Genomic DNA, 27,649 nt, shown 5'->3' on the forward strand with positions numbered 1-27,649 from the left:
CACTTAAACCACCAGAGCTAACTCTGTAGCCCAGATTTTCCTATTTATCAGAAAGCTCAGAAATCCAGAGCTGACTGGAAATTTCTTTATATTAATTATTTTAAGGAATTAGCTAAATTCAAAAGACACATGTAGGAGCCAGATCTGACCTTAAAGCCAAAAAGCTATAATTTCCATCTCTGTGTTAAGAAGTGATTTTCTTTCCTTATTCCTTTTCTTTGAAACAATTACTAACCATTCCTCTCCCTGGGCATCCAGTATAGCAGGCTAAAAAGAATTCCTGAATAAAGCAATTTGTCTCAATCAAAATAAAGAAGAGGCCATTTTATCTATGACATGCCAGCAAGTAAAAGACACAAAGGACCCTGATTACCAAATAATCCGTAGGGGTCGTCGGAAGCCTCAATAATAATGATCGCCTCTGTTAAAGCGCCGAGCTTGGCTCCTCCTGTTGTTTCATTCAGCAGCTGTATGAGGAAAGTCTCTTCCAGCTCAGGGGAGATGTCATTAATGACATATATTGGCACAGCTTTACTGGTTTCCCCTTCTAGCAAGACCACGTCTGATGAAGCTATACTATAGTCTTCACCTACAAAGACAAAAGGCTTATTCCAAAATAGGGAACACGTCCCATGCTGGGGAAACACAGTCAAAATTTATGGATGAACCCAGAAGACTTTTTTTAAAAAAGATTTATTTATTTAGTTAATTGGTACAGAGTCTCACTACGCAGGTGGGACTCATGGTGATCCTCCTGTCTCAGCCTCCCCAGTGCTGGGATTACAGGCATGTGGCCAGCACAGTATATGGTATCAGGGATCAAACCTGGGTCCCTGTGCTTGCCAGGCAGGTACTCAGACCACCGAGCTATCTCTCCAGCCCCTGGAAAACTTTCTGAGGATATTAACTAAATTTCTTCTAAACAAGAATATTTTTCCTTTTCTTTTTTTTGTGGAACTGGGGATTGAACTCAGGCCCTTGCGCTTGCCAGGGAAGCACTTATTCCACTGAGCCATCTCCCCGGCCCCTATTTTTCCTTTTCAATATCACCAAATAATAAAAAGGACTTCCTAAGGGTGTTCGCATACATTCCTCCACCTTCAGAGAGACGTCGCACATAGTCTGGAGTGTGTTTGCGTGCATGTATATTTATGCTTGTGTGTATATTCAGAGACAGAGACAGAGTTATTCATTATCATAAAATATCTCGTATCTACCAAAATAGAGAAGCATGCAATACTTTTTGTTAGAACAAAGAACAGAACTGAATTCTGGGCGCTAAGCTATTTTCTTACACAGATGGGGCACATCAGCACTGTCAATGGTACGGCCAAAACTGACAGGCTCACACGCAGCTGGACTCCAAGCTGCTGCTGAATATCACGCAGGCCAGCCTGGGCTTTGTTCCCGGTCTCGCATGGGCAGGGAGAGGGGCCACTCTACCTGGCGCCTCCTGGTGAGGGTCTCAGCTCTGTGCACGCACCGCCTGTCCATGTGGGAGGCCACGGGGAGGCTCCGGGGGCTGCTCACCTGCCACGCGCCCTCAGACTGCACAGTCCTACGTGCCCGGACTCATCACCTTCTCGAGCAAGGTCTGTGCCCAGCCAGGTACTGCCCACAAATCAGGCACAGTATGCCATCCCCTCACACTCATGTCCTTGAGGGAACCCTGGAAGATTCTCACGTAACTGCTTGTAGACAAATCTCTCTCAAAACACTGGAACTGAGCTGCAGAGAAGGTAGCATCCCATGCCTGCATTTGACAATGAAACCCTTCTGCCTGCTTAAATTGGTTAATGCTAACCACTGCCTCCTCCATATCCTCCATCAATAAACAAGCAAGACAAGGGGGTCAGAGGGGAAGCGACAGCTCCTCAGCAGCCACATATGCATGACTCTCTCTCAGGACATGGACACATGCACACAGAGAAAGCCAACGACACCCAGAGCTTACCTTTCATCAGTTTGTGGGTATTTGGGTTATCACAGCTTTTGAACATATGCACAATTTACTATCAGCTTTCCCAAGTTTGGGTCAGGGGATATATTAATGCTCTAGATTTGTGTCCAAAAAAATGCCAGAACCATACTGGCTGATTTTTCTAATCACATCTGTGGGTAACTTTGTTAGTCAGGGACACGTGTCCTTCTGAAACAGTTCCCTGCTCTCAGATGTCTTTTCTTACCAGCAACTGCAGTTATTGGCACGGCTTTAAACTTCACGGAAACATCTGCGAAGGCCCCTCCTGTCCTAGTCACATTGATGATGGGCCCCACGTGATTTTCTGCCACTCGGACCAGCGGGGCCGAGAGCTGCAGCATCCCGAAGGCGTCATCGTTGGCGAGGATGATGAGATGCGCGGTGGCTTCCACCGGAGGCCCGAGGCGAGGTGAGTTGGGAACTGAAAGCAGAAGAGCAGGCGGCACACCAACCTCTAGAGACTGCCTGAGCTTCGGGAAGCCTCGGGAAGCCCCCAACAGCCAAGTGAGGTCCTCGCTGGATGCTCCTCTCTGCATTTACATTTTTAAAACTTGAATGTGTACCCGTATTAATCCAGGCATTGGAGACACAAAACTAAATCACAAGTCCCTGCTTCCTGGAAGCTTATATTCTGTGGAATTTTTTTTTTTTTTATAAAATTAAAGCAAGGAAACAATGACCCTATAGGAACTGTTGAACATTTATCAAAGGGAAAATGATTCAAGTATCATTAACCGTCAATTTACATAATGCTACAATGGATAATGAACTTACAGAACTGTGATCTTCTAGTTAGTTCGCCAACATGCCAATTTAAAAATAAAAGCACTCTACTTACAAAAGTGAGTGGGAAAGTAACTTAGTCCCTTGAGCTCAAAGGCCAGTGACAAACTACAGTCACCCTACTAAGAATAGCAGGACTTACTCTGCCTATTGAGCAGTGTTTGTAACCTGTCCCTCAAGGATCCTGTCCCTTCCCCCATCTTTTCTCCTCTTTAGTAATCTTTGTTCTATTCTCTTCCTGAGAACAACGTTTTTAGCTTCCACGTATGAAGATTAATATGCAGTATTTATCTTTCTAGGCTTGGCTTAATTCACTTAAAATAAGGCGCATTAGTTCCCCCTACTGTGCCACCAACAAAATTCATTCTTTGTTATGGCTGAATAATATTCCACTGCACACATATCTTTACCTATTCATCTGTTGGGGCATGTGGTCACACGTGACAGAGTCACTGCATAGTGCACATGGTGTACGCGTGCATGCAGATGAGGAATCTGAGATGCACAGAAACTGTGCAAATTACCTAAGGCCTTGCACTCGAACTGTCAGGCACTGTCGAACAGGTCACTGGAACTGCATAGGTCTCTTCACTTCCTGCTCTCTACCCACAATCCTTCACCAAGCCAGCTGTGAAAGCTGCTGTTAGCAAGGATGGGGCCTCCTGCCCTACACACAGGCCCAGGTGCTGACCTGGGCCCTCATGCGTGAGAGCTGAAAATGGTACTCAGAAGGGAGCTTCAGGTTCTAGGCCAAATTTGTCTATTAAAGTTTGGGCCACAGTTACACAGACGTGCATTCAGTTGTTCATTGTTTACCTCCCCATGCAGTTGCTCTGAGCCACCCCACATCCGACGCACATCTGTGGGGACACAACAAATGTGAGACGCATGAGGATGCCTCGCTGTAGCACACACGTACTGCATGGATGCCTGAGCTGGTCACCACCGCCCCTCTTCACCAAGTGCTTACCATGTTCAGGCGTTGTTAATATTTGACCCTCGCACTATAGTATGAATAAGCAAACTGGGGCTGTTAAAATGAGATGGGGCTTTTAAAATCAAATGAATAGCTTTCTATGACAGCCTGGACCATGAGGCATCTGACACCAACACCCTAGCCCCTGGGACAGCATGAGCTCCTCTTGGTTTTACTTCCACTTTGATAAATTGCTGAGTTGCCTCAAAATCGAGCTGTGTTTTACAACTGTTACTCAATAAGAATAATTACTGAGCTTTGCTTAAATTTGGTTTCCACTCTAACTGATCTAAATCTGGCTTTAAAAAAAGCACAGAGGGGTTGTGTGAGAATTTTTAACATTGACTTCAATGTGAAGATTTAATGTTAACAATTATAAATTTTCTTCTACAACCTGAGATCAAAATTATTTTCATTATGGCTAAAGAATGTTGTTTGTCTGATAGATTATAGCCAGCCAGGTGTTACAAAGGTAAAGACGCTGGTGAGAAGCCTTAATCCACATGGCAGAATATAAGCAACATGAAGATCTTCAAATTTTACGTTTTAGGACATATAACTCCACAAACTCACAATTTCTTATTTTTTCTAATATTTATTTGTTTGTTTGTTACAGGATCTTGCTATATAGTTCAGACTCATAGTGATCCTCCTGTCTCAGCCACCCCAGTGCTGGGATTACAGGCGCGCACCACCGCGCACAGTTTCAGGGGCCTTTGCAGCCTCCGGGGCCAGCATAGCATGCAGCACCATGGACAGAGCCCAGGTCCTTGCGCTTGCCAGGCAGATGCTTAGATTGCCAAGCTATCTCTGCGACCCCACAATTTCTTATCTTTACAAGCCCTATCCCCTCTCCACAGAAATTTGTTACCACTACTGTCCAGAGCTTTGGGTGGTTAGGGAATCTTCCAAGGTGAATCTAGTAATATCCTTGGACTCAGGAGATTGAGTCCAGAAAGTCTGAAGCTATAACACAGTATAATACAGTAGCGCTAGCGATCAGCAACATATAGGTTCCACAGAAGCTTCTAAAATTAACTGTATTATCGATATCTGCTGGTCTTTTGAAAGGAACAGTAAATGCTTCAATTTTTTTTTAATTCTGATTTTTTCCCTCTTTTGAATTTCTTATAACTTCTTTGTTGGTTTTTTTTTTCTTTAAATGAATCTTACATGTTTATATCTGATAATCTGAACAACTAATTTGAAGACAGCATCATGTAATACAGCAACTATTGTTGAATTCCTATTACCTTGCTTAGTGAAATCTTGTATTGTTTCTAATGATTCTTTTCTATCACTATTTTGCATTCTCTAAGAATAAAAAATAAACAAAATTCACTGAAAATATAACTGACATTTAAACTACTGTGGGAAGGGAAATCTGTGCATCTCCCACTGCTTTAGACATAAACTCATGCGAGACCATGCTTTCCAAGTTAGCAGCTTAGTATCTGTATGCAAGTTTTATTTATTTATTTTTTACTAACGTCTACACGTAACGTTTTAAGACTCATCTCTAATAATAACACACTAGCAGATACTCACTTGGTCGATCCTGTACTTTCTCCATTAAAACGGCACCGAGCAGCTCAACAAACACGGACTCCGATCTTTCTGGTTCATCATCATCCAGAATCGAGACGGTGATTGCTGCTTCGCTCTGATTGGCTCTGAAGAGAGCAGACCCGGAAGCGGACACGTAGTCTCTTCCTTGAGTCGCTCTGGCTAAATTCGGTGGAAAGTACGCTGGTTTTTTCAGATCATCTACTGTTGCATAGGAAACACTGACGCTCCCCAGGAGGCCTCTCAGCCTGACTATTGATAACGTGACATTCTGGGTCACTTCCTCGACTGTCATAGGTCTATTTTCTGCAGAAAAAACAAATACCCCACAAGGATCGTCACTGGCCAAAACTATTAGCGTGGCATTGGTGTGAACTCCCAAGGAGCCTCTAGAGACATTCAGGATTGACACTGAGAATGCCTTATCCAGCTCAGGCTCTTCATCTGGCAGGACTTCCACAGTGATGTGGGCGCGCGTCTGCCCAATCTCGAAGGTGACGTTGCCAGAGGTGAAGGCAAGATCACCATCAGGGTCTGAGTCTATTCTCCAACGCAAGGTCACCTGGGACAGAGCCCCATGACTCCTCACCACCTGCAAAATATATAATGGCAAAGTGTTTCAAAGATAGACTGCACCCAGGGACTCAGACACATGTGAGCACAGGACTGCAGCATCGTAGATTTTTCTTATCTAAGTTCTCAAGACTGTAAGATTATTCAAGGCAAAAAAAATACAGCACCTATCGCTGACAGCCTCAGAGGCTGTACAACTGGAGGGCAGTTGAAAGATTCTTATGGGTGGGCATGGTGGTGCACGCCTGCGATCTCAGCACTGAGGCAGGAGGACTGCATGAGCTCAAGGCCAGCCTGGGCTACACAGCGAGGCCAAGGCCAGCCTGCACTACTTAGTGAGACCCTCTCTCACAAAAAGAAAAAATTCAAGAGATTATTATACAAAACCATAAATTGATGGAAAAATGTTAGTTTCTAAATTATAGGTACATCTCTTATATAATTATAATATATATAAAAATGAATCAAATATGACACACTTTATTACACTTGTGCATATTTATAAAAATTTACATATATTGCAAAAAGGCAGTATTTACTTGATTGTAAGAAACATATGCGTGACATTTTCTGAAGTTAATCATAAAAGTCATTTCTGAAACAAATGATTTGGGCCAGGAAGATAGCTCGGTAGAATAAGTGTTTGCCTGGCAAGCACAAGGTCCTGAGTTCAATCCCAGTACCAACAAAAAAAAATAAAAATTAAAACAAATGATATTTTCTTTTATCTTTGATGTATTGCAATCAAAAAATACCAAAAAAACCCTACATTTGGCCAAGGTGCAATAACACATTTGAAAAGGAAGAAATGTTTTTCCAATATATGAAGGACAAATAACTTCAAAATATTAAAAAATAACTCCCAACTTCTTATTCTCAAAAATAACTATTTGTACTTCAAATGGTTGCTAACTGAAAATAGAATTATTGGAAATAATTTTATTAAAATGTGATCTTTGTTCCTAATTTATTTTTCTCTTTCTAAGTAGCCGTTCAATTAACTCCACAACAGTTTATTAAAGATCTACAGGAAGACAGAAAAATATGTTTGGGTGATTTTTTAAAATTATTTGTATAAAAGTGGAGGCCCCTTAAAAAGCTTCTAGCTCCCATGGGTCACTGAACACCAGTCTCCTTATTGATTTCTGCCAGAACCAAGCAGCACGAGTGCACGCGTGCACACACACGCACACACACAGACACACAAGCGCTCTCTCTCTCTCTCTCTCTCTCTCTCTCTCTCTCTTTCTCTCCTGCTGGGAAATCCAGAACAGGACTCCTGTACTTCACCCACTGCCATCAGGCATGGCTATGCCACTTGCTGTGACCATAGAAATCTAAATAGAAATACTGAAAATCACTTTCAGAAAGAATTGAAGAATGTGGAAGCAGTGGATTATGCCTGCCATCCCAGCTACTGGGCAATTTAGCAAGAGTTGGTCTCAAAATAAGACAAACTGGACAGCTCTGGGCAACTCTGTGAGACTGTCCCGAAGTATGACAAAAAGGAGCAGGGGTGTCGCTGAGCGGTCCAGTGCCTGCTGCGCATGCAGGAGCTCAGTCCAAGGTCCAAGAAGGGAGAAAAAAGGAAGACAAAATTAAGATCAAAACACCTACTGAGACCCAGGCTCTATACTAAGGACCAGGGCCCTTGCCAGTTAGGCTGGATGAATATCACGTGCAAAAAAACACCTTTTATTGCATTCAGACACTGAGATTTTGGAGACGCTTGTTCCCACACTGTCTGATTCACAGAAAAGTCCACGTGAGATAAATACTTGTATTAAAGCTTCATTGCAGAAATCTAGACTTCAGAATAATAAAACGAATTTATATGCACAGTTAAACACAGACAAATGCTAGATCACAGTTCAAATATCACTTTGGGGTATCTTTGTGGACCGGCTCATTCCTTTGCTTATAGGAGAAAAAAAAACAAGAAAACACACCTTCATAATGCAATAAAACTCTTTTAAAAGCACACAGAGTAAGAGTGGAGGAGAGAGGCACTCACACTTAACAAAACAGTGCTGTACCCATCTTCTGGTTCAGTTCCATTGACAAAGAGCGACTCGGGGCTAAACTCAAACACGCCGTGTGCGTGGTCAGAGGCGGCGATGGTCACCAGGATCCGGGAAGCCACTCCTAGGCTGGCTGCAGGAACAAGTTCCAACAAAGAGCAGGAAAATGTTAGTCAGTAATTGACTAGCCACAGGAAAAGCCAAGGAGCAACGCTTTGAAAGGAGCCCTTCCATTCACAGAGGAACTCTAATTTGTTTTAGAAAGAAAGGCAAACACAGACAATTGCTACATGTAGTCTTGTTTTCACGACCTCGCTCTACACTGGCACCAATGTGGTCCCCACACAGCTGCTCAGAGATGCATAAGGAAAACTTGTTTTTCTTTTTCTTCTCTGTGAAAGAGAACATTTTTCAGAAAGTATATGAGGAAGGTCTCCCATGACCTTCACTGGCCTTGAAAGCCAGAGTGGCATCCACCCTAGCAGATCAGTTATCTCCCCGTGATTTGTGTCAGTCGAGTTGAACAGATTCCTGGTTTCCAGTGTGTGCTAACTCCACGTCTGCTTTCACATCATCTTTTTGTATTTGCTTTTGTTTTGTAGTACCAGGGATTGAACCTGGGACCTTGCACTTGCCAGGCAGGCACTTATGCCACTGAGCTATAGCCCCTTTACATCAATTTATTACCCATTTTATCTCTGCTGAACCCAAACAGTCCAATCCTATACTAGAACGATGCTAACATCCAAAGAAGTTTTTTCTATTTTCCCAAGAAATATACTCCTTTTTAATTTTATATTACTGAGACCAAAAAAAAAATAACGTACAGGTAGCAGAGTAATTCATTACAGAAGTTAACAAGGTACAGATGGAATTTAGGGGTGAAGGGGCAGGAACATGGCTTTCAACCCTCCAGTAAGCACCCTGGCACCGGGAAACGGACCTTGAGAAGTGGGCAGCGCTGCTTCAGCAAGCAGGGCTCTGACTGTTCTCACGTGTGAAAAGAATGTCAAGGTGAAGCACAGAATCATACCCGTAGGGGCTGGGGAGATAGCTCAGGAGAATAAGCGCTTGCCTGGCAAGTGCAAGGACCTGAGTTCAATTCCTGATTCTGGGGAAAAAAAAAAGACTCATACTCGTGTCTGAGTCAACTTTCTGAAGCGTCTTCTTCTCAGCGTTCCCCCATGAACTGGCGATTTATGTCTCTCCATCTATCTGGTTTGCTCCTCATCTCTTTGCTGCTTGTTTTGAGTAAATGCCACACATAAAAATTCATGGTGTTTTTTGTACAGTAAATAAGCGTGAGGTACTTAACATGAAGACACAAATGCTCTACTTATCTCCTTTTAGGTACTCAAAGCTGTGTAAACTGTTCTTCAACCATTACTTTCACAGATGCTATTCAAGTACATCCAATAAGCTTCAGGGAGCTGCACGAGGCTCCAAGAGAGTCGAGCCTGGGCATCAGGAAGAAGGCTGTGACTCAGACTGAGTCGGGGCCCTGCTTGGAGACTGGAACCCAGAGCAAATAATGCCTTACAAAGCTGCAGAGATGGTTAATGAGATAAGATGTGGAAAGGACCAGCACACACTAGGGTCAGTAGGGGTTAGGACTGCTGCCTCAGAAGAGAGACACTAAAATAGGAACATGTACTAGTAAAGGACGTCGGGACAGCTGCTTACCACGTCTGTGAGTAGCCGGGAGGAAGAGATCCGTGTCCCCATCACCACTACCACTGCCATCACCCCTAAAGATTTCCGCCACTTCACAAGCGACACGGGGAGACACAGCCCACACACACACACATCGACACAAAGAGAAAATGAACAGTACTTAAAACATAGCAAGCGCAGAGGGAAATGCAATCATATTCATCAATGACACATTCTTCCATTGACAACGGATCAGTTCACAACACTGCAATGTTACAACACCAGCCAAGCTACTAAGCAATCACGACTTCATTCATTGGTTCAGGAAATACTCCGTTGTAAGCTGCAGTTGGTAGTTCACATTCCCAACTATTTGGTCATTTTATTTTTAAACTTTTATCTATTTACAGCAGTGTAAATTATTTACTAACATTTAAAAATGCTCATGTGATATATGAGTAACACTTAGGCCCATATGTCTACAACAATCACTCAAAAAATTTTTTGAAAATTACAGAATACATCGAACATTTCCCCGAGCCACACATTCAAACTCTCACAGCACTGACCATTCTTAAATTTGCCATTGACACTGCAGAAAGGGCAACTGGCCAGCCCTGGCCGTGAGACACCAGCCGGAAAATGTGCAGTGAGGCCTCGGCTATCTCGTCTTCCCCACCTATAATGTGCTGCCTTTTATAGAAAGGTGGTAAAGATAAAACAAAATAGTAGAAAATAGTGTGGTAGAAATGTAGACTGCCCTGGTGACCCACAAAGACCACAATGAAGGCCACGCAGTAACGCCCTCAATCCAGTACACCTTATTACGTTAGCCAACATTCAGCCAAATGCTTACAAAGGAGGGCGGCCATGAGAATTATGCAAAGCTGCGTAAGAAAAGCAAAGGCCCGCCCCCAGTGAACACACCAGCGCAGGTCTGTCCTGCTCTAGGGCTCGGTGTTGGAGCAGGCAGCCCCAGCGTCAGGCCCTGAGGACCTGGGGCCATCTGAGAAGCTCAGTGACAAGCAGGTCTCCAGCGACTGTCCAGCCCGCAGCCTGGTTCGTGCAGAGGGTGTGACGCGGACCGCTCCGCGTGCGCTGGCAAGCTCAGCACAGCCGCTCAGACCACAGCTGGCCCAACACAGTCAGCTCCGGGGCGAGCAGGGGGGTGCCTGCTGGATGCGCAGCGTAGCGGGTCTCCGAGCTGTGCACAGCGGGCAGAGGCAGCCGCGAGTGCAGGCGTGGAGGCCACCATCTGTGCCTGCTGTCTTCCAATCCCAGCCCACAGAGGGAAACTGATGCTCACCACGGCTTCTTAAGAAGAAGCACCAGAACTCCCTGTGAAATGACTGTGCCTGCCACATCTGCACAGCGAGCCGTCCCTATAGATGGGGACAGACCTCTCCGTGCCACCCAAATGTCACCTCAGGGATAGCTGAAGGTCACAGCCCATATGCAGTTGGGTAGGGAGATGCTGCATGGCACCACCAAAGCCCTGGGCACTGTCCCCAGTGAGAGAGAAAACAGGTGGGTCAATATTTGGGGTTCTATCCTTAGTCAATACTGAGTCACTCACCAACATTTCAGCTTTCCGCTGAATAAGAATTATTAGCTATGGTACACGGGCAGCTTTTAAAATATTCCACAGTGACTTTCTTATTCAAGCAAGTGCTGCTGTGAGCGCAGCGACTGGGCTTTGCTCCAGGGACGTGCAGTGCTGGTGCGCTGCACATGGCCCCAGCCAGGACCCTGCGTGCTCACCACCTGCGAGCCTGCACATGCCAGCGATCCCTGGCTCCCCGGCCCCAGCTCAGCCTCCTTTGCAGTCTCCAGGGCTTGGGGACACCAGAAAGGGAAATGTGCACACCTCACCCCAAAGACCACCTCGCACTCAGGACAACTTTAATGCATGAGTCCTTGTCATCCAAATTACAGAGACGATAATGATAATAATATACTAACTGTTAGAGCCAAAGGAACTGTCCTGATGGGATGACACGCCAAAGCTCCACTTCCTGTAATTACAAAAGCAACACAGCGCATGGCACGCCCGCTTGGCAGGACTGCCAGTGGCGCCTGGTGTCATGCTCATTAGCACTTGCCAAAAAGCAGCACACAGAAATAGCTCATCTGTGCAAGGCAAATATGAACAACTTCCTGCAGCACAGATACCAGGTCAAGAGCCTGATAATTACGTCTTAGATAATTAGAGCTTTTGAAATATTAGAACTGAGGATAAAGTGTCACTGAACGGTTTTAGTGGCAATCATCTCATACAGATTCCCTAAAAGGATAGGTTTTTCCCTGTGTTATCTGGTTATATCTTTAATAAAGCTACTACGTATTCAGATAATGAAAATGTAGTATTTACCAACCATGGAGTACTACTCGGCCATAAAGAAGGATGAACTTGAGTCATCCATAGGAAAACGGATGCACGTCGAGACCAGAATGTTTAGTGAAATAAAGCAGACACCTAAGCTTAAGTGCTACATGGTTCCTCTTACATGAAAATCCCAAGTCCCAAATGAAGAGCAAAATAAAAGACAGAAAATAGGAAGGAAAGAGGTGGGTCCTTGTCAAGTGGACAGGGATTAAGAGTTGGAGGGAGGGGGAGAAGTGGAGGGAGAGGGTGGGAGAAGGAATGAAGGCATGGCTGGACATCCAGCAGCTCGTACAAGGGTGGAGAACGGAAGTGTGTGCTGCAGGTCAGACCAGTGAAGGACTACGAGAGAGGCTGAGGTGGGCGAGAGGTGCCCCAGAGGCCCCTGGGACGGAGGACAGCTGCAATTCAGTGATCTAGTGTAGCTGTACCACTTCCTTCTCAAAGCCCAGCTACTTTGGGAAAATGTCAATCAATAATACAAGGGAAATAACACAACAGGCAATATTCACATAATAAAAGGAGATATTCCTGAGAATTCCCCAAACCTCATAGAAAATTGAAATCATTGAGAAAACTAATACCCAAAATGTATTAGAGGGATAGGAACATTCCTTTCAGTAAGAAAGAATGAGAACTGTTTGCCATAAATCTTAAGAAATTACTAGCTTTCCATGTATATTCTCTAAAAATTAGTAGTTCATTGACTGAAAAAGTATGCCACAACAGCTATTATAGAAATATTAAATAGGTGCTACAGAGGTTATGGCCAGAGGTTATCCCTGTGTTATCTGGTTATATCTTTAATAAAGCTACTACGTATTCAGATAATGAAAATGTAGTATTTACATTTTCATTTTACACTGAGTGTGGCAGGACTAACTAGAACAGCTGTGTGGAAAACAGTGCGAAGGTTTCTCAACATAGTAAGAACAGAATCAACATACGATACAGCTCTAACGCTCCTGGGTGTTTACCTGAAGAAAAGGGTGTCCGCACACAAGACAGACACTTGTACCCCTGTGTTTACTACGGAACTATGCTCAAACTCGACTCGCAGACAACAAAAGGAATCAGCTTAGGGGTGCATCAAGAGAGGAATGGATTAAGGAAGTATGATATAATACACATGGTGGAATATTCTACAGCAATAAAGAAGAAATAGTACATCTGCAATGATGGAACTGGAGAACACTGTGTTAAACAAGACAGGCTAGACATAGAGCGGCCAGCATCACATGTTCTCTCTTCCGTGTGGAAACAAGAAACAACAATGAAGACATGACCTCACGCAGAAGAGGCGGGAAAGAGGTGAGCGCAAAGAGGGCAGCAGGGAGGGTGGAAAGGAGCAAAGCGCCATGTACCACGGAAGGGAGCGTCCCAGGGAGACTCACAGACTTGCAGGGAGTGCGCCAACAGTTCTTTTTTCTAAAAGTAAAACTGAATGGTAGGACTCTTGAAAGGAACAGAAGCTATGGTCATTGCAGTAAACAGACAGACAAATACTGGATATTTCTGAATCGCCAATCTTACCTCCTCCCTCCAAGTTTAGCAACTCGACTGTAAAAGACTTCTCCAGCTCAGGGATAGAATTATCAGTGATGTTGACAAAAATGTATTTATATCTTTCTCCTGGTTGAAATTCTAACGTGCCAGCAGCACTCTGTAATGTAAATGAAAGATTTATTCATTTGATTATACTTATTGAGCATTTGAAATTCCAAACTGCAAGTGTTTGTGATCTATCAAATTCTATAAATACTGAAAGAGAAGAACCTAAGTGAAATATTGTACAAAATTAAAAACACTTCAGTGGATATGAATACTGTGCACTATTCAAATTACATACCCTTAAACTAAATAAAGGAGACAGATGGACTTGAATTTTATTTTCTATTCATCAAAACAGTAGGTAAGGCAAAAGAGAAATCTGAATAGGTGACATCCACAAACGCTCGAAGAATTATTTCACTACAACACAAGAAATTCTCTCAACCAAACATGTAGGACGATTAAAATTGTATAATTGAGAAATTTAAATATCCAGGGAATAATAATGATATTTTTCATTCAGAGAGTCTTGCTCCATTTGGCAGTAATATTTCCCCTACTGTGTTTTAAATTAGAATTCCTAACATAGGATTGGCTCCTCCCTCCCTCTGCTGGTGGGACCCATGTGACCATGAAGGGAAGAGTCCCAGTGATGGGCTCCACCTGCGGGCCCAGAGTCGGTGGGGAAGCCAGCAACTCAGTAGGACCCTACTGAGGGTGCACAAGATGGACAGGCGGGATAACAGTGCGAAAGGAAAGAAGAGAAAGTGTTGAGATGAGCCAGCAGGGGGTGTTAGGTGGCCAAACACTGTGTGCTTGGGGACAAAGACATGAGGAATAGATGCGAGTGAGTAGGGTTGGCCCCCCCTCCACCATCTTTTTTTCTTTTTTCTTTTCTTCCCTAAACAGTTGGGGAGAACTCCAGCCACAGAAAACGAATCCCCTCCCCCAATTCAGAGACCAAGATGAGACCCAAACGCAGCGCAAAGTCACCTGCAATCCTGGCTAGAGTAGTCATTTCTGGGATCAGACTTGGAGCTGCCATAAAACTACAGACACTAGAGGATTTCACTGCTTTATTTTTCTCTGTCTGATTGGAGTTCCCTTCTGTATCTTGTGGGATTCGTGTTTTTCTTTGTTCTTTTTCTCTCTGTTCTTTTTGTCCTGTTTTGCTTATCTATCTGTATATGTTTTCAGTGTGTGATTTTTTTTTTTTTTTTTTTTTTTTTTGTGGAACAGGGGATTGAACTCAGGCCCCTGCACTTGCCAGGAAAGCGCTTATTCCACTGAGCCATCTCCCCAGCACCCCCCCCTTTTTTTCAGTGTGTGATTGTTTTTGTTTCCTTTCTCTTCCTTTCTTCCTTCTTTTCATGATTTAGATCTCTAGCCTTTCTTTTTGTTTTATTGTACTCATCTTCTTTCCCTCTTTTCTCAATCATGTTACTTGATTTTATGATATTTTTATGAGAATAAACATTGGCTCTTCTCTTTCTGGTTCACTTCAATAATCCTTGGTTTTCTCTTCCAATTCTCTCTTGTGTCCTAATATTATGACATCCAATCTTATTCCTACTATATTTACCTTTACTTGTCTCTCCAGTATACCCTCTATCCCTCTTAAACCTCCCACACAGCTGGAAGGAATCACTCTATTAAACGGGAAATCATGCATACGAGTTCCTGGCATAGGGTAGCTGGTATTTATAAGTGCAGAACATGCTCCTACGGCTAACAAGATCAGGCTAATAGCCACCACAGGCTGTCACTACTCAGGCTGTCAGTGAATCTATCATCATTCCTAACTGCACTACTTCAACCAAGATATCATATGTCTTATAATCAGCTTTTTCTCCTCTGACAATATTGCGATTATAAGGGGTCATAACCATCACCATAGTCTAGTAGCAAAGGAATGGACCCTGAGTCCAAAAGATAGCAATTTCACATTCTTCATATATTGGCCAGGAAAGATCTTGGGCTAGACACAAAGACCAAAAACACCTTACACCTAGAAGACAACCCGAGCGACAGACATTTTTTGGAAAAGCCTCTGAAGGCTTTTCAGGGATAAAGCTATCTAAAATAATCGCATTACAGGCATCAACACAGAAAACAAAATAAACTAAAAATAGAAAATGAGCAGATGAAGAAGGAAAATGCAACCCCAAAGGCCCAACCCACCGAGCACAAGTCCAGAGCACAGAGACATGGGAAATCGAAGCCAAGCACTGGAACTCTTTGAAAAGATAGCAGAGGTAAGAAGACAAATAGAAGAGCCTACAGAAAAATAACCTATAAGGTGCAGAAAGAGATGGTGAGGAAAATGAAAGGCAGTGAAGCAGACACACAGAAAACTCAGCCTGCTGAAGTTTTTTCTTCCTTAACAAAATTATTTTAATGGCTTTAAGTCTTGATTTTCATAGAAAATTATTATTTTCAAGTGTCTCACCTTAAAAGGTTTCTTGAAATTTTTAATTTCATTTTATAATGTTTTCTATATATAGGTCTTATAAATTTTTGGGGTGAGATTTATCACTACTGTCTATTTTAATACTTTTGTAACCCATGTGCTTTATTTTCATTTATCACCATGAAATGGAAGTATAGTTACTTTTCAATAAACATTTTTAAAAACAGAGGAGCTGAGGAAAATTATGGAAACTATGAAAAACGAGAAAGGAAACAGAATCAGTGAGGAAGATCTAAACAGAAATCCAGGAGATTAAAACCTTTACTGAAAGTGTATGAAGAGAGAGGATAAATGATCAGATCGAGGAGACAAGATTGCAACCAGCAACCAGGAAAAGAAAGCTATATTAAAAATAGAAACCATGAAATATCAATCTAACAGCTACAAGATGAAACAAAGAAGATCAATATTAGATCAGTTGGAGTCAGTAAGAAAGCTGGAGACAGTACAAAAACTATTAAAAACCCCTTCACAAAAATAACGGTAGAAAACTTGCCAAACATGGATAAAGAATTTGACTTCAAATAAATGAAGCACATAGAACGCAAACAGTCATGACCACACTAAATCTACACCAAAGCATCTAGTGATCAAAATTCCAGAAATTCACCAGAAGAACAAATACTACAAGAAGCCAGAGAAAAACAACAACGCAGCTATAAAGGAAAACCCACCAGAATCACAGCAGACTTCTCAACACACATCCTAAAATCAGAGACAACTTGGGATGAGATACTTGAAGCTCTAAAAGAAGACAATCTTCAACCTAGATTGATGTACAATGCAAAATTGTTTTTCAAAAATCAATAAAGAGATAAAATACTTCCATGACAACAAGCAAAGAAATTTATGAGCATTAAAAGAGTTCTACAGAATGCTCTAAAGGATATATTAGCAAGACAAAAGGTAAGCCACAAACACAAGACACTGATAGAAGCTACCAAGAAGGGCAAGCAATTAAACAGAGGACAAAGACAGGGAACCAATAACAGGAAAACAACATGACAAAGATAAGCCAATACATATCACTTCTAATCATCAATGTAAATGATATCAACTCACCAATCAAAAGAAACAGACCAGCAGAATGGATCAGGAAAAAGACCCAAAAATACGCTGCATTCAAGAAACACTGTAACTCAAAAAGAAATTCATAGACTGAAAGCCAAAGGATGGAAAACAATTCTCCATGCCACAGCAACCCAGAGAAAAAGCAGGGGTAGTTATTCTATTTGTAGACAATGTAAACTTTAGGCCAAAACCCATCAAATGAAACTTAAAAAGTCACTACAAACGCCCTGCTTTTTGATGTTACATTCAGTGACCATGTTGCTTATCATTTAACCAAGAAAACAATTAAAATTGAAGACACGGGTCATCTCTTTGCAATCATGGGTTTGTCTGATGGATACTGGTAAAAGAATTTGAGTAAGTTATGTAAGCTAGTTATAAACTGATGTAGTCCAAATCTATGACATTAACATGAAACCTGAAACAACATAAAAGAAGCCCATAGCAAGTATAAAGTATAAGAAAAAAAGCACACGGTTGCCACTGAATTGTTAGGCTTCAATGTCACCAAGAATCTAATTTACATAAACGTAAAGGTCAAAAAGCCATCAGTGCTTGTTTCCCTGAGTAACAGAGCCCAGGGTCGGGGCGGCTCTTCCCACCCTCCACGAGATGCTCCGTGCCCACTTTACAAGCGCAAACGCACTCCTGGCGAGGCAGGCTCTGGGCGTACCTCGTAGTCCTCTGGGCTGGATGCTGTCAAGGCCACGGTTCGGAACTCCGCCGTCACCCTTCCCAGCAGGCCCTGCGCGCGCACCACCAGCAGCTGGACTTGTCCGTCCTCCTCCTGCACGGTGAGGCAAGGCTCGCTGCGGGCAGGCAGGCTCATAGCGTCCTCCAGCCCGGGAGGCGGCTCTGTGGAGAACTGCAGCAAGCCTGGGGAGGCAGGGACAGGATGCCCAGTCACCAACAGAGATCTGCTGTTTTGTTTTGAGCTGGGCTGGCTGCTGCCTGGGCTGGCCTCGAGCAGGCAGGGGCCTACAGCCCCGTGGAGGATTTCTTACTCATGTCAAGCAAGCTTGCCCGCTGTTCTAATCACCAGGCTAAAATCCCAAGGGCGTTCATGCAAAAAGGTTTTAGTGAAGATCTGCCTAACATGCTCTTGACCTGGATTACGTTCATATACTTCCACATTAGAAGTAAAAATATTAATTTTCTTTGCTTTTACCCAAAGTAAGCTTCCCCCTCCAAAGGAATATCCATGAAAGGAAAACTGCAGTTTAAAACATTTATTTTCAAGCATTTACACATATTTGCATGGTATCTCTGGAATCCCCAGGCTTTTTGTAGAACAGGATTAATGAAATTGTAAAAGATGTGTAATACATTAAGGATGATTTAACCATAAAAACCAGAATGCAGAGCTCTCAGATTTCCTACCTGGACATTTTTAACAGACGCTCTTCCTTTATTCTTTCATAAGGAATATGCTTTTCAATTTAAAAATATCTGAATTCACTCAAACAGACATCTATGATAATCTCTCAATTAAGAAAATGATCGTTCCTTGGCGTAAGACACACGTGCGCAAACGGCAGGGATCGAGTCTCCAAGAACAACACAATGTAAATTGCAAAGCACTTCAATTATGCAGAAGGTAATACGTTGGCCTAAGGCCGTAGTTTAAAGATTTTTAGTACATGTTCGTGCTATATAACAACATTCATTCCCTGTTCGCATAAGGTGATTCCTGACTGAAGGAATTCTGCTAGCCACTGGAAGAAGTACTTTTTCATTTCAAACGATCCTGCAAAAACCTTGCCAACTGTGTAAATGCAGATATTGATCTTTATATTTTCTCTCAGATGCGAAGTTCCTCAAAATGGAGGCTTAGAAGGGAGAGGGTCTCCGGCCTGCTACCATCATGCGCGAAAAGCCCCCTCTTAGGAAGTTCCCCATAAACCCGAGCGTACCCGGGAAGCACCCCCGCGGCAGGCGGCTCACCGTAGGGGTGGTCGCTGGCCTTGACGGTGATGTCTGTGGTCTCCTTCTCAGGATCGATGCTGGCGCCACTGGTGGGAGTGGAACCCAGCTTCCCGTCTCCAGGAACAGCGGAGACCAGGGTCACCCGAAAATACTCATTGAGCTCAGGGATATCATCATCAAGAACGTATATATTCAGGACCTAAAAATGGAGAAATCCACAGGCGTGAGGCGGTGAGGCATGCAGGAATTACTTACTAGAAAAAAATAAGAAGCTAACTGACTGTGTTCCGTTGAAATTACTATTTGACATGATTTTGCTACACATAATTATACACGTGCATGTACGTGTACATATATAAAGAGATGGAAAGAGAAATAAGAAAATTAATTCCCTAAACTATAATGCGGACTGCCATTAACTGCCATTTTCTGAATGTTTGTGGTCTCTAAAAATTCACTGCTAATGTTTAGTCTCAAGGTGATGACACTATAGACAGGGCTTCGGGGAGGTGACAGCGTGCTAAAGGTGGATCCCTGGGGAACAGAACAGTGTGCTGAGGAGGCGACCTGATGGAGCTTGCTCCCCAGGTCCTTCCAGGGGGACACAGCAGCGATGCCACCCCCGGAGCGCACGGCAGGCCCTCAGCACAAAGTCCTCAGGCATCTTCCTCTTGGGCTTCCCAGGAATCAGAGCAGAGGCCATACCTTTCTGTTGCACATTCACCCCCCAATCTGAGCTATTTTGTTATAGCAACCGCATAGGCTAAGGCATGAGCTGAGCAACAAGATTTTCTTGTAAAGTATCCCCTCGTGCACTGCACTGTGTCACAGATGACATACTACTGTCCTGTGTGAGGATCCTGTCACGTGTTCTGTGCCCCAAAGATGCCAGCGTTACCAACCTCAGGACAGAGCGCTCCCAGTTAAGGGACTGCATGTTATCTGGCAACACGCAGTACAGCAGCAAGAAGAAAGCAACATTCATGTGTCCTCTGCCTCTCTAAGAAAAATACGACTCACTAACAGTATTTTAGAAAGGGGATTCTATAATAGGCTTTAGAGGTCTGCTGAAGCAATTAGTCCATAAGAGTTATGAAAGGAAGCAGAAATGACTCACGGTGACACTTGATAAAATTTAAAGAGAAACAATGGTTTCTCTTTCCTTTATTAATTGAACATGTTGTATCACACAATGTCCAGGACTTCAACATGGCCCTAGTCCCTGAGAAGCTTATGATTTATTATAGAAGATATATATATATATATATATATATATATATATATATATATATATATATATATATATATATATATATATATATATATATGTATATATACATATATATGAAATTTCAAATGTTTGTCTATATATGTATAATCTATGATCTTCAGGCGTCTTCCTCTTGGACTTCCTGGGGTCAAGTAGAGGCAACACATTTCTGTTGTATATTCACCTCCTAATCTGACGTATTTTGTTATAGCAACTGAACAGACTAACATTTAAAATGCAATGTAAAAATGTCATAATAAAGTAGTGTACAAAGTACACCAAGGAAGAAGCAACCATCTCCTTGGCAAAGGTTTTAGAAGGGACAATGTGTGGAATGAGTCCTAGAGGGTTTGTCATAGAAGTGCACGAGAATGGGGAATGGTAATGCTAGCAAAACACACATGGCCATGTGTGGAAGGACCCACACAGGGCACTGCGATCAGGCCACCAAGCCCGCAGCAGAGGGAAGCATAGGAGAACCGCCAGAAGTCGGGTCACAGCATCTTCTAGGCTATCGTGAAGGATCTGCACCCCATTCCACAAAGAGTGGGGTGCAACGGCCTGGAGCACCCCAGGCAGGAGGAGGACTATATGAGAACGCTGTTTGGGGGTGAGCACCCTGGCAGCACGCAGGTGACGTGGACAGAGCAAGAGTGCCTGCAGGGGACCATCGCTCACTACAGCTGAGGGAATTCTGCACCCACAGCCAAAGACATGAAGAAAAATGAACCGATTTGAGACCCGAGTGGAGGTGGGAGATGCAGGCTGAAGAGTGAGGGATGGGAGGGAAGAAGGATGACTTCCTGATTTCTCCAAGCAAGCTGGAAACAAACTAAACCTGCACGGGGCCCCAAAATATGGGCCACCAGAGCTCAGAACACCTGGAGAGTTACTTTTTTAAAAATGTATTTGGTTGTTACTGGGTTTCACTATACAGCTCGGACTCATAGTGATCCTCCTGTTTTCAGCCTTTCCAGCCCTGAGATTACAGGCGTGCACCTCTACACCTGGTCTGTGGCCAGCTCAGTCACCCAGGGGGCAGGGCTGGCACCACATGTGGTGCTGGGGATGGACTCGTGGTCCCTGCGCCTGCCTAAGCTTGCCTAAGCAGGCGCTTTAGTCCGCTGAGCTATCTCACCAGCCCTGGAGAGTTACTCTTAAAAATGTTCCTAGAGATTTTAATTCTATCAATCTGATGAAGAATCTGAATTTAATTCTAATGTTCAATTTACTCCTACTATGATTTTAAGTCCTACATGGCATGACCAATGTCTTCATAAAATAATTAAAATGACATCTCATAGTCAAGTCATATCATTATTACTGAAATGGAGGGAAAAGACTAACAAAAATCTTATAGAAAGTAATACTTTAAATAACTATCAACTGAAATGTTAATAACAATTATTTTACTAACTAAATTTGATTTACTTTTATCTCTTCCAAACATTCCATGAATGTAAGTTATAGAACAAGGGTTCTGTTATGTTTCTAATTCATTGTAGTTTTTTCAAGTGGGAACATTAAAAATATGCCACCTATTATCACAATTATTTGATAAGAGCACTTAAAATTCAAAGACAAACAAAAAAGACGAGCACTAGGCTAAAACACACTAATGCACGCTGAGTCACGTTAGCTTCTGGAAGCTTCCTGGTGCTCTCATCTTATCAGGATCAGCAAAACCTGCACCATGGACCTACTTACAGACCGCCACTGATGGCTTTGCTACGAACTCATTCATCCCCCTTCCCCCAAACCAGTCACTCTTCCATGGTGTTAATTCTTCCAATTTTAAGAGTAAACTTTGCCTCAACTTTATTATTTTCATCTACTTCAATTGTAGGACCCTCAAAATTACCGAGATCACTTAGCATTGGGCAGATTTAAGTTCAGGTGCTGTGTAGCCCAGTAACTAGTATGCTGTTCACATTTTAATGTAAAAAAGGACTGAGGGGAATATCACAACATGGCCAACTAAAACAGTGGAGTTGTGATACAGGAGAAAAGCCACACTGACTGCACCCCAGCCAGCGGGGCCCACCATCCAGCAATGAGACCACCTTCACAGAAAGACAGTAGGAAATGAGGTCACCTATACTTCTGAAACACAGAAACAGTACCTCATTTCTCCAAAAGTAACACAAATAAAATCAAATTACTGTGACATGAACTTCTCACTGGTTAACTGTATGTTTTCTCCCTATACCAGTAGTCATAAAAAACCCATAATCATACGCCCCCAAACTGTCTCACTTGTATTATAATGGGGTGAAAGAACACATAAAACTGTAGCACTTCCAAATTTTTTTTTCTCTTGCATAAATACTAAATATTTTATACTATTGCATATACCTGAGCTTGTTGACATTTCAAATTGCTATAATGGCAAGATGCTGCAAAGAAATTAAAGAACAAACATCAAGACTGCTTTCCCAGGGGCTTTCAAAGCAACAGAGAAGGCAGGGTTCACCTCAGATCTCTGCCAAGGAAGGAAGGTGATAGAGCCGCTGACATTAGCAAAATCGTCCACGAGGTAATTAACACCTTCAGATCCGATCTGTGAGATGGTGTAAAACACACGCACGTAGTCCAGGGCGCCCCTCGTGCGCTCCACCACACAGGAAACGGTGGCTCCCTCCTCTGCGACCTGAAGGTGAACAGAAATTGATTGTAAGTACACACATACTGAAGTCAGTGATAAAATTTCAGTGCTTTCATGAAATTCTTCTGTTATTCCTAAACTTAATTCTATAACTTTCTACCTCTTGAAAAGAGAGGGGGAAGCCTCTATAAATAGAATCAAAACACACAATGGATGTTTAAAGTGTTAAAAATGTATTACAGTTAAAGACACACTGCCATTAATTCCCTCGAAAGACTATCCCTTGCTTTGAACACAATTACTCTGTCACTCTTGCCACTCTCTGAAGCAGCTCTGGAAGGCCATCCATGTGCGTATTTGGCTCTAGCTGCTCCACATCAACAGAGTCAACGCTTACCTTTTATGGTCATTTTGAATTTAAGGAAGAGCGAGGAGCCACATGGCAGGAGAGTGAGAGAATACGGGGGATAAGTACACACCATAATATCCCTTTGTTTTCTATCTTAGGGAAGGGTCTACAGGGTGTGCAGGGTCTCACTATTAATGTAGTGATCCACCTGTTTACAGCCTCCCAAAAGCTGGGATTACAGACATGCGCCACCACGCCCAGTCTCAATTAATTGCCATCTCAGCATGCCCCAGGGGCGGGCAGGGAGCAGGCGGGGATTGGACCCATCCTGTCCCTGCTTGCAGGGGCTTTAATCCGCTGAGGTATTTGGCCAGCCCAATATTCTTTTCTTTTCTTTTCTTTTTCATAATTTTATTGAGAAACAAATAGCAATTAGACAGTTTCAAACCAAATTGGTTGGGCAGTTTCAATAATTAACACATTGCATACATTCTTCCTAGTGGTTAATTGCTGTACAAGATTCGGACATGATATCTTATTTACAAACATCATTAGAACAAATCACTCTATTCATTAAGAGAATGTAACTATATATCTATCCTAACCACTTTAAATACACAGATACAAAATGGACATTCATCTGTATCCCCTTTTTTGGTTAAGTTCTGTTATTTGAATATTATACGTGTGCAAACTCAGCAAAATATTCTAAAACAGTCCAGTAGCCCATAATAGTATTGGGTCTTCCACTTCACTGGCAGTGTCAGAAATTGTTGACCTGAGTCCCCTATAGCTCAACATAACAGCATTGGCTTTACTTCTTATACTTTGTTTTTATACTTTTCTGCTGGATGGTTAAGACCAAGGTAAAGCAGGACCTATGCAACAAGAGTTGTAGCTTTTGGGTCTGATAAGGTCAGTGAAATCCCCTCAGGATTTATCCTGAGATCCTGTACCTCAGATTGTAGAGCCTTTGTCAGTGTCAGCCATGTGGATGAGTCATGGCCATTGCTTGGCCAATGTGCTCTCTGTGAAAGCCTGAGAGAATGTTTTCTCTCCATGTGACTCTCCTTAGGCACACTCTACATCATCGATCACTCTCCTCTTTGTCCCCATAATCTCCTTGACAAGAAAATTAAGTCGGTAGTGTCCTAATACTCTTATTTGACAGAAGTCACTAGAAATGTCTTCAGGTAATTCAGGCATCAGGTAGCCACAAAAACAAACATATATTTGGACTACTAATAAGTATTTACAATCATTTGAGGTTTTTTCCCCCTATTTATTTATAGGGCTAAATAAAGCAAAAAGAATTGTAATCTTTTGAAGGTATATGTAATTCATTCATTGATATTTCCTGTGTACCAGCTAGGTTTGATAGTTACAAAAGATATTTTTCAAAATAATCCATAACCTTTGCTTTGGATAAGTGCAAATTTGAAGAGAATGACAAACTTGCAAGTGAATGATGATTTTCAGCACAAACCAAATAAATAGGAATGGTGATAAGAGGGAGAGTGAAATGATGTCAGAAAAATTTTCTAGGAATGAACATCCACACCACGCAGTGTATTCCATGGAGTTGTGTGGTGGCTACAGAAAGTTCTAAGCGGAAAAACTTGGGAATGTTAACAAGGGGAAAACGTCAGATTAAAAACAGGCATTTTATGTCCTGCTTAATAGAGTCTTAAGATTTTTTCATATATACATAGAGGTCTGCAAACATGTATATATGTATTTTTTTCAAACATGGATATAATAAAAAGTATATGGAGAAAAAGTTGCAGTCTTTTAAATGGACCTTTAAACTATCAAATTCTTAGGCTCTCAACTAATTTCATTTTGATATTAGCAAGTATATAATTCAGAAAAAAGGGACTAAAACTGGACAGACAAAAATACAAATCTTAACGTACAGAATGTCACTGTTTCTTTCTAATATGAATCATGAACATCTTCAGTTCTATAGAGCCTGTTTGGTACAGACTTCAGGGCTAGAGAAAACAGATTTGAATTTTGTCTACCAACAGGTCTCATCAAAAGTTATTCTGGGGACAACCCGCTTGGGTCATCTTTCTGTTCCTCTCTAGGACAGGAATTTTCTTTCCCCCCATAAATATATTCTGCTCTTTTTTAAATAAAAGTCATCCTAAGAGATTTAATTCTCTGAGTTTCACTGAGCCCAGTACCCCTCGTGCCTCTATACTGACAGGACTGCACTGGGCAGTGCTGTGACTCCTTTACCTGGCCTCCTGGCATGACAAACCCAAAGCAAGCAGGCAGTAGTTCAGCAGCTCCCTGAGCACGCCTGCTGACAGGCCTGTCCCCTCCCGGCCCGACCCTCCCACTGCCAGAACTGGGACTTCGGTCACTGGAGTCTGAAGCACAGAAGCGGACACCAGCCATGCAGAGGGCCACAGGAGTCGTGGAGCGGGGGTCAGTCTCACTTCCACCACCTGCTCCTTGAGCCTGATTGTTGGGTTGTGGAAAGGAGATGCCAGCCCTCAATGCTCCTCCACAGCAACCCGCCCTGTAACAAGCTGGCCGAGCTGGCGATGTGCCTGGATCTAGAACAGGCCATGCAGCTGCATCTGACAAGGTGCCTCAAGCAAGCCGGTGTATGGCAAGGCCAGGGGACCCAAGACTGTGTGCTCCTTGTCAGTCCTCCTCTGCATAGTGTGAAATCTTTGAAGCCGTGCAACACAGGCTGGCAAGTTGCTAAAGTGGGCATTCTCTAAGCCTTAAGATACTGGTACTGGCAGAAGTGGCTCAATCCCATAGCTAAAGCATGTCCTAAATCCAGCAGGAATGAATTGCGGCCCCCTCTAGAAAGAAAAGTCTTCTTGGGATCAACACACTACTAAATGGGTCACTGCAAAGTGCTTGCTTTGGTCTCTGCAGCTTGCTGTTCAGAAGAGCAGCAGCAACAGTTCGCAGTTAGGCGGCGGAGCCTCATGCTGACGTCCTGGGAGCTGACAGCCTCCCAACAGGTCTCCCCTAGCACCTTCCCAAACGTTCTCGGCTCCAGTCTGGTTCTGAATCCCCCAGGCCCGGGGCAACAGGCTCCACAGCTGGGGCTACTGAGCGGTGCCTGGGCCTGGGCTTGCTCCGTGGGCCACTTCTCCCTCCACACTCGCTGCAAAGCTGAGCCGCTGTGTCTGGCTCTGCCCTCCGCCCTGAGAGACACCGAGGGGGGCGTCAGAGAGGCGGCAGCCTCCTCTGGAAAGCACCAGCATATGAAGCCCCGTCACCCAGGAGGCAGGCTTGACAGTTTCTTCTCAGGTCAGCGTTTATCACAGGGTTTGCGTGAAGATCAAGAAGTTTAGCTTTAAACACAACATTTGAAATATTAAGATATCCCTGAAGAGATACGTCCGGACGGCAGCTGGAGAAATGAGGGTAGAATTTTAGAAAGAGGATGGGACTGATAACATAAATGGAGAAGTCAGTGCATAAGTTCTGATATTTAAAGCTCTATGGAAAAGGTACATAACCTATGTAGTCATACAAGTGATACTCAAAGTTAGATACAATGAAGGCTGATGATACAACAGATGGAGAAAAAACACAAAGTACAGGCAGCTCTGCTGTAACATTTTGTACAAATAAAGCTACACAGAAGTACAAGCCCATCTCCAAGATCTCCTGGCTCCCGGTGGAAGGCGTGCTGCCCTCACAGCCGCGCTTCTCTGCTCCTAGTGTGACAGCTCGGCCTCTGCTTGGACCGCCTTCCCGCTGTTGCCTCCCAGGCTACACACACATGGAAGCACTCCCAGCGCTCACTTTTGCTGGTAAGCCTCACACCTTTCTCAAGGTAACTTGCGACACATTATATATAGCACATGAATATTAAACATTAAATAAGTATAATCTTGTTTTTTAAACTATCTTTTTAAGCATCGCTGTTTTGAGGACTGTTGCCCTTGCCCATCTCTCCCAAACCTCAGTGTTTCCCACCCCGTAACCTGGGACAGCACGGTGGCTTACAGGGACTCATGCCTGGGGCCTTGCAGAACTGACTGTGCCGTGGGTGAGATGCTGAAACCTCAGAGGTGAGAGAGAAAAGGGCGAAGCGGTAAAGGACCAGGGGCTGCGTTCAGCCGCCCACGTAGCTGCCCCCCAGGGCTGTGCGCTGGCTTTCCTCCTGCAGGATGGTAGCTGAGCAAACACAGGCACACAGAGTGTGGAGCTCAGAGTCCTGCCACCACGCAGCAAGCGCTCTCAGCCTCTTCTCCTTCCAGGATGACCCTGAGCTCTCACGGGTTTGGATACAGATTAAACAAGTGGCACACGTGCACCCAGTGACATAGTAGGTGCTAAAATTAGCAGTATTTCTTCTTAAAGTAGACACATACATGTAGTAAAATTTCTACATAAAAGTATTTTCTCACTTTATAAAGAAATATATATATATGCAAAATCAAATTGATATATATATATATATATGCACAGATTCCTATGTTTCTCAACT

General features: G+C 43.3%; 1 protein-coding gene across 1 annotated transcript in view; it reads right to left on the bottom strand.

Annotated features, from left to right (window-relative positions):
* Adgrv1 (adhesion G protein-coupled receptor V1) overlaps positions 1–27,649 on the bottom strand; it is a 479,349-nt gene that overhangs the window by 399,462 nt on the left and 52,238 nt on the right. The window contains exons 21-29 of the mRNA XM_004644067.2: positions 22,698–22,874; positions 18,973–19,153; positions 17,702–17,904; positions 13,470–13,599; positions 9,584–9,664; positions 7,894–8,033; positions 5,289–5,898; positions 2,187–2,402; positions 374–589 (exon numbers count right to left, since the gene is read on the bottom strand). Of these exons, the coding sequence (XP_004644124.1) occupies positions 374–589; positions 2,187–2,402; positions 5,289–5,898; positions 7,894–8,033; positions 9,584–9,664; positions 13,470–13,599; positions 17,702–17,904; positions 18,973–19,153; positions 22,698–22,874 (1,954 nt within the window). The remainder of the gene's footprint in view (positions 1–373; positions 590–2,186; positions 2,403–5,288; positions 5,899–7,893; positions 8,034–9,583; positions 9,665–13,469; positions 13,600–17,701; positions 17,905–18,972; positions 19,154–22,697; positions 22,875–27,649) is intronic.

Source organism: Octodon degus, unplaced genomic scaffold, assembly GCF_000260255.1.
Source record: "Octodon degus isolate 3935 unplaced genomic scaffold, OctDeg1.0 scaffold00190, whole genome shotgun sequence".
Taxonomy (NCBI): Eukaryota; Metazoa; Chordata; class Mammalia; order Rodentia; family Octodontidae; genus Octodon; species Octodon degus.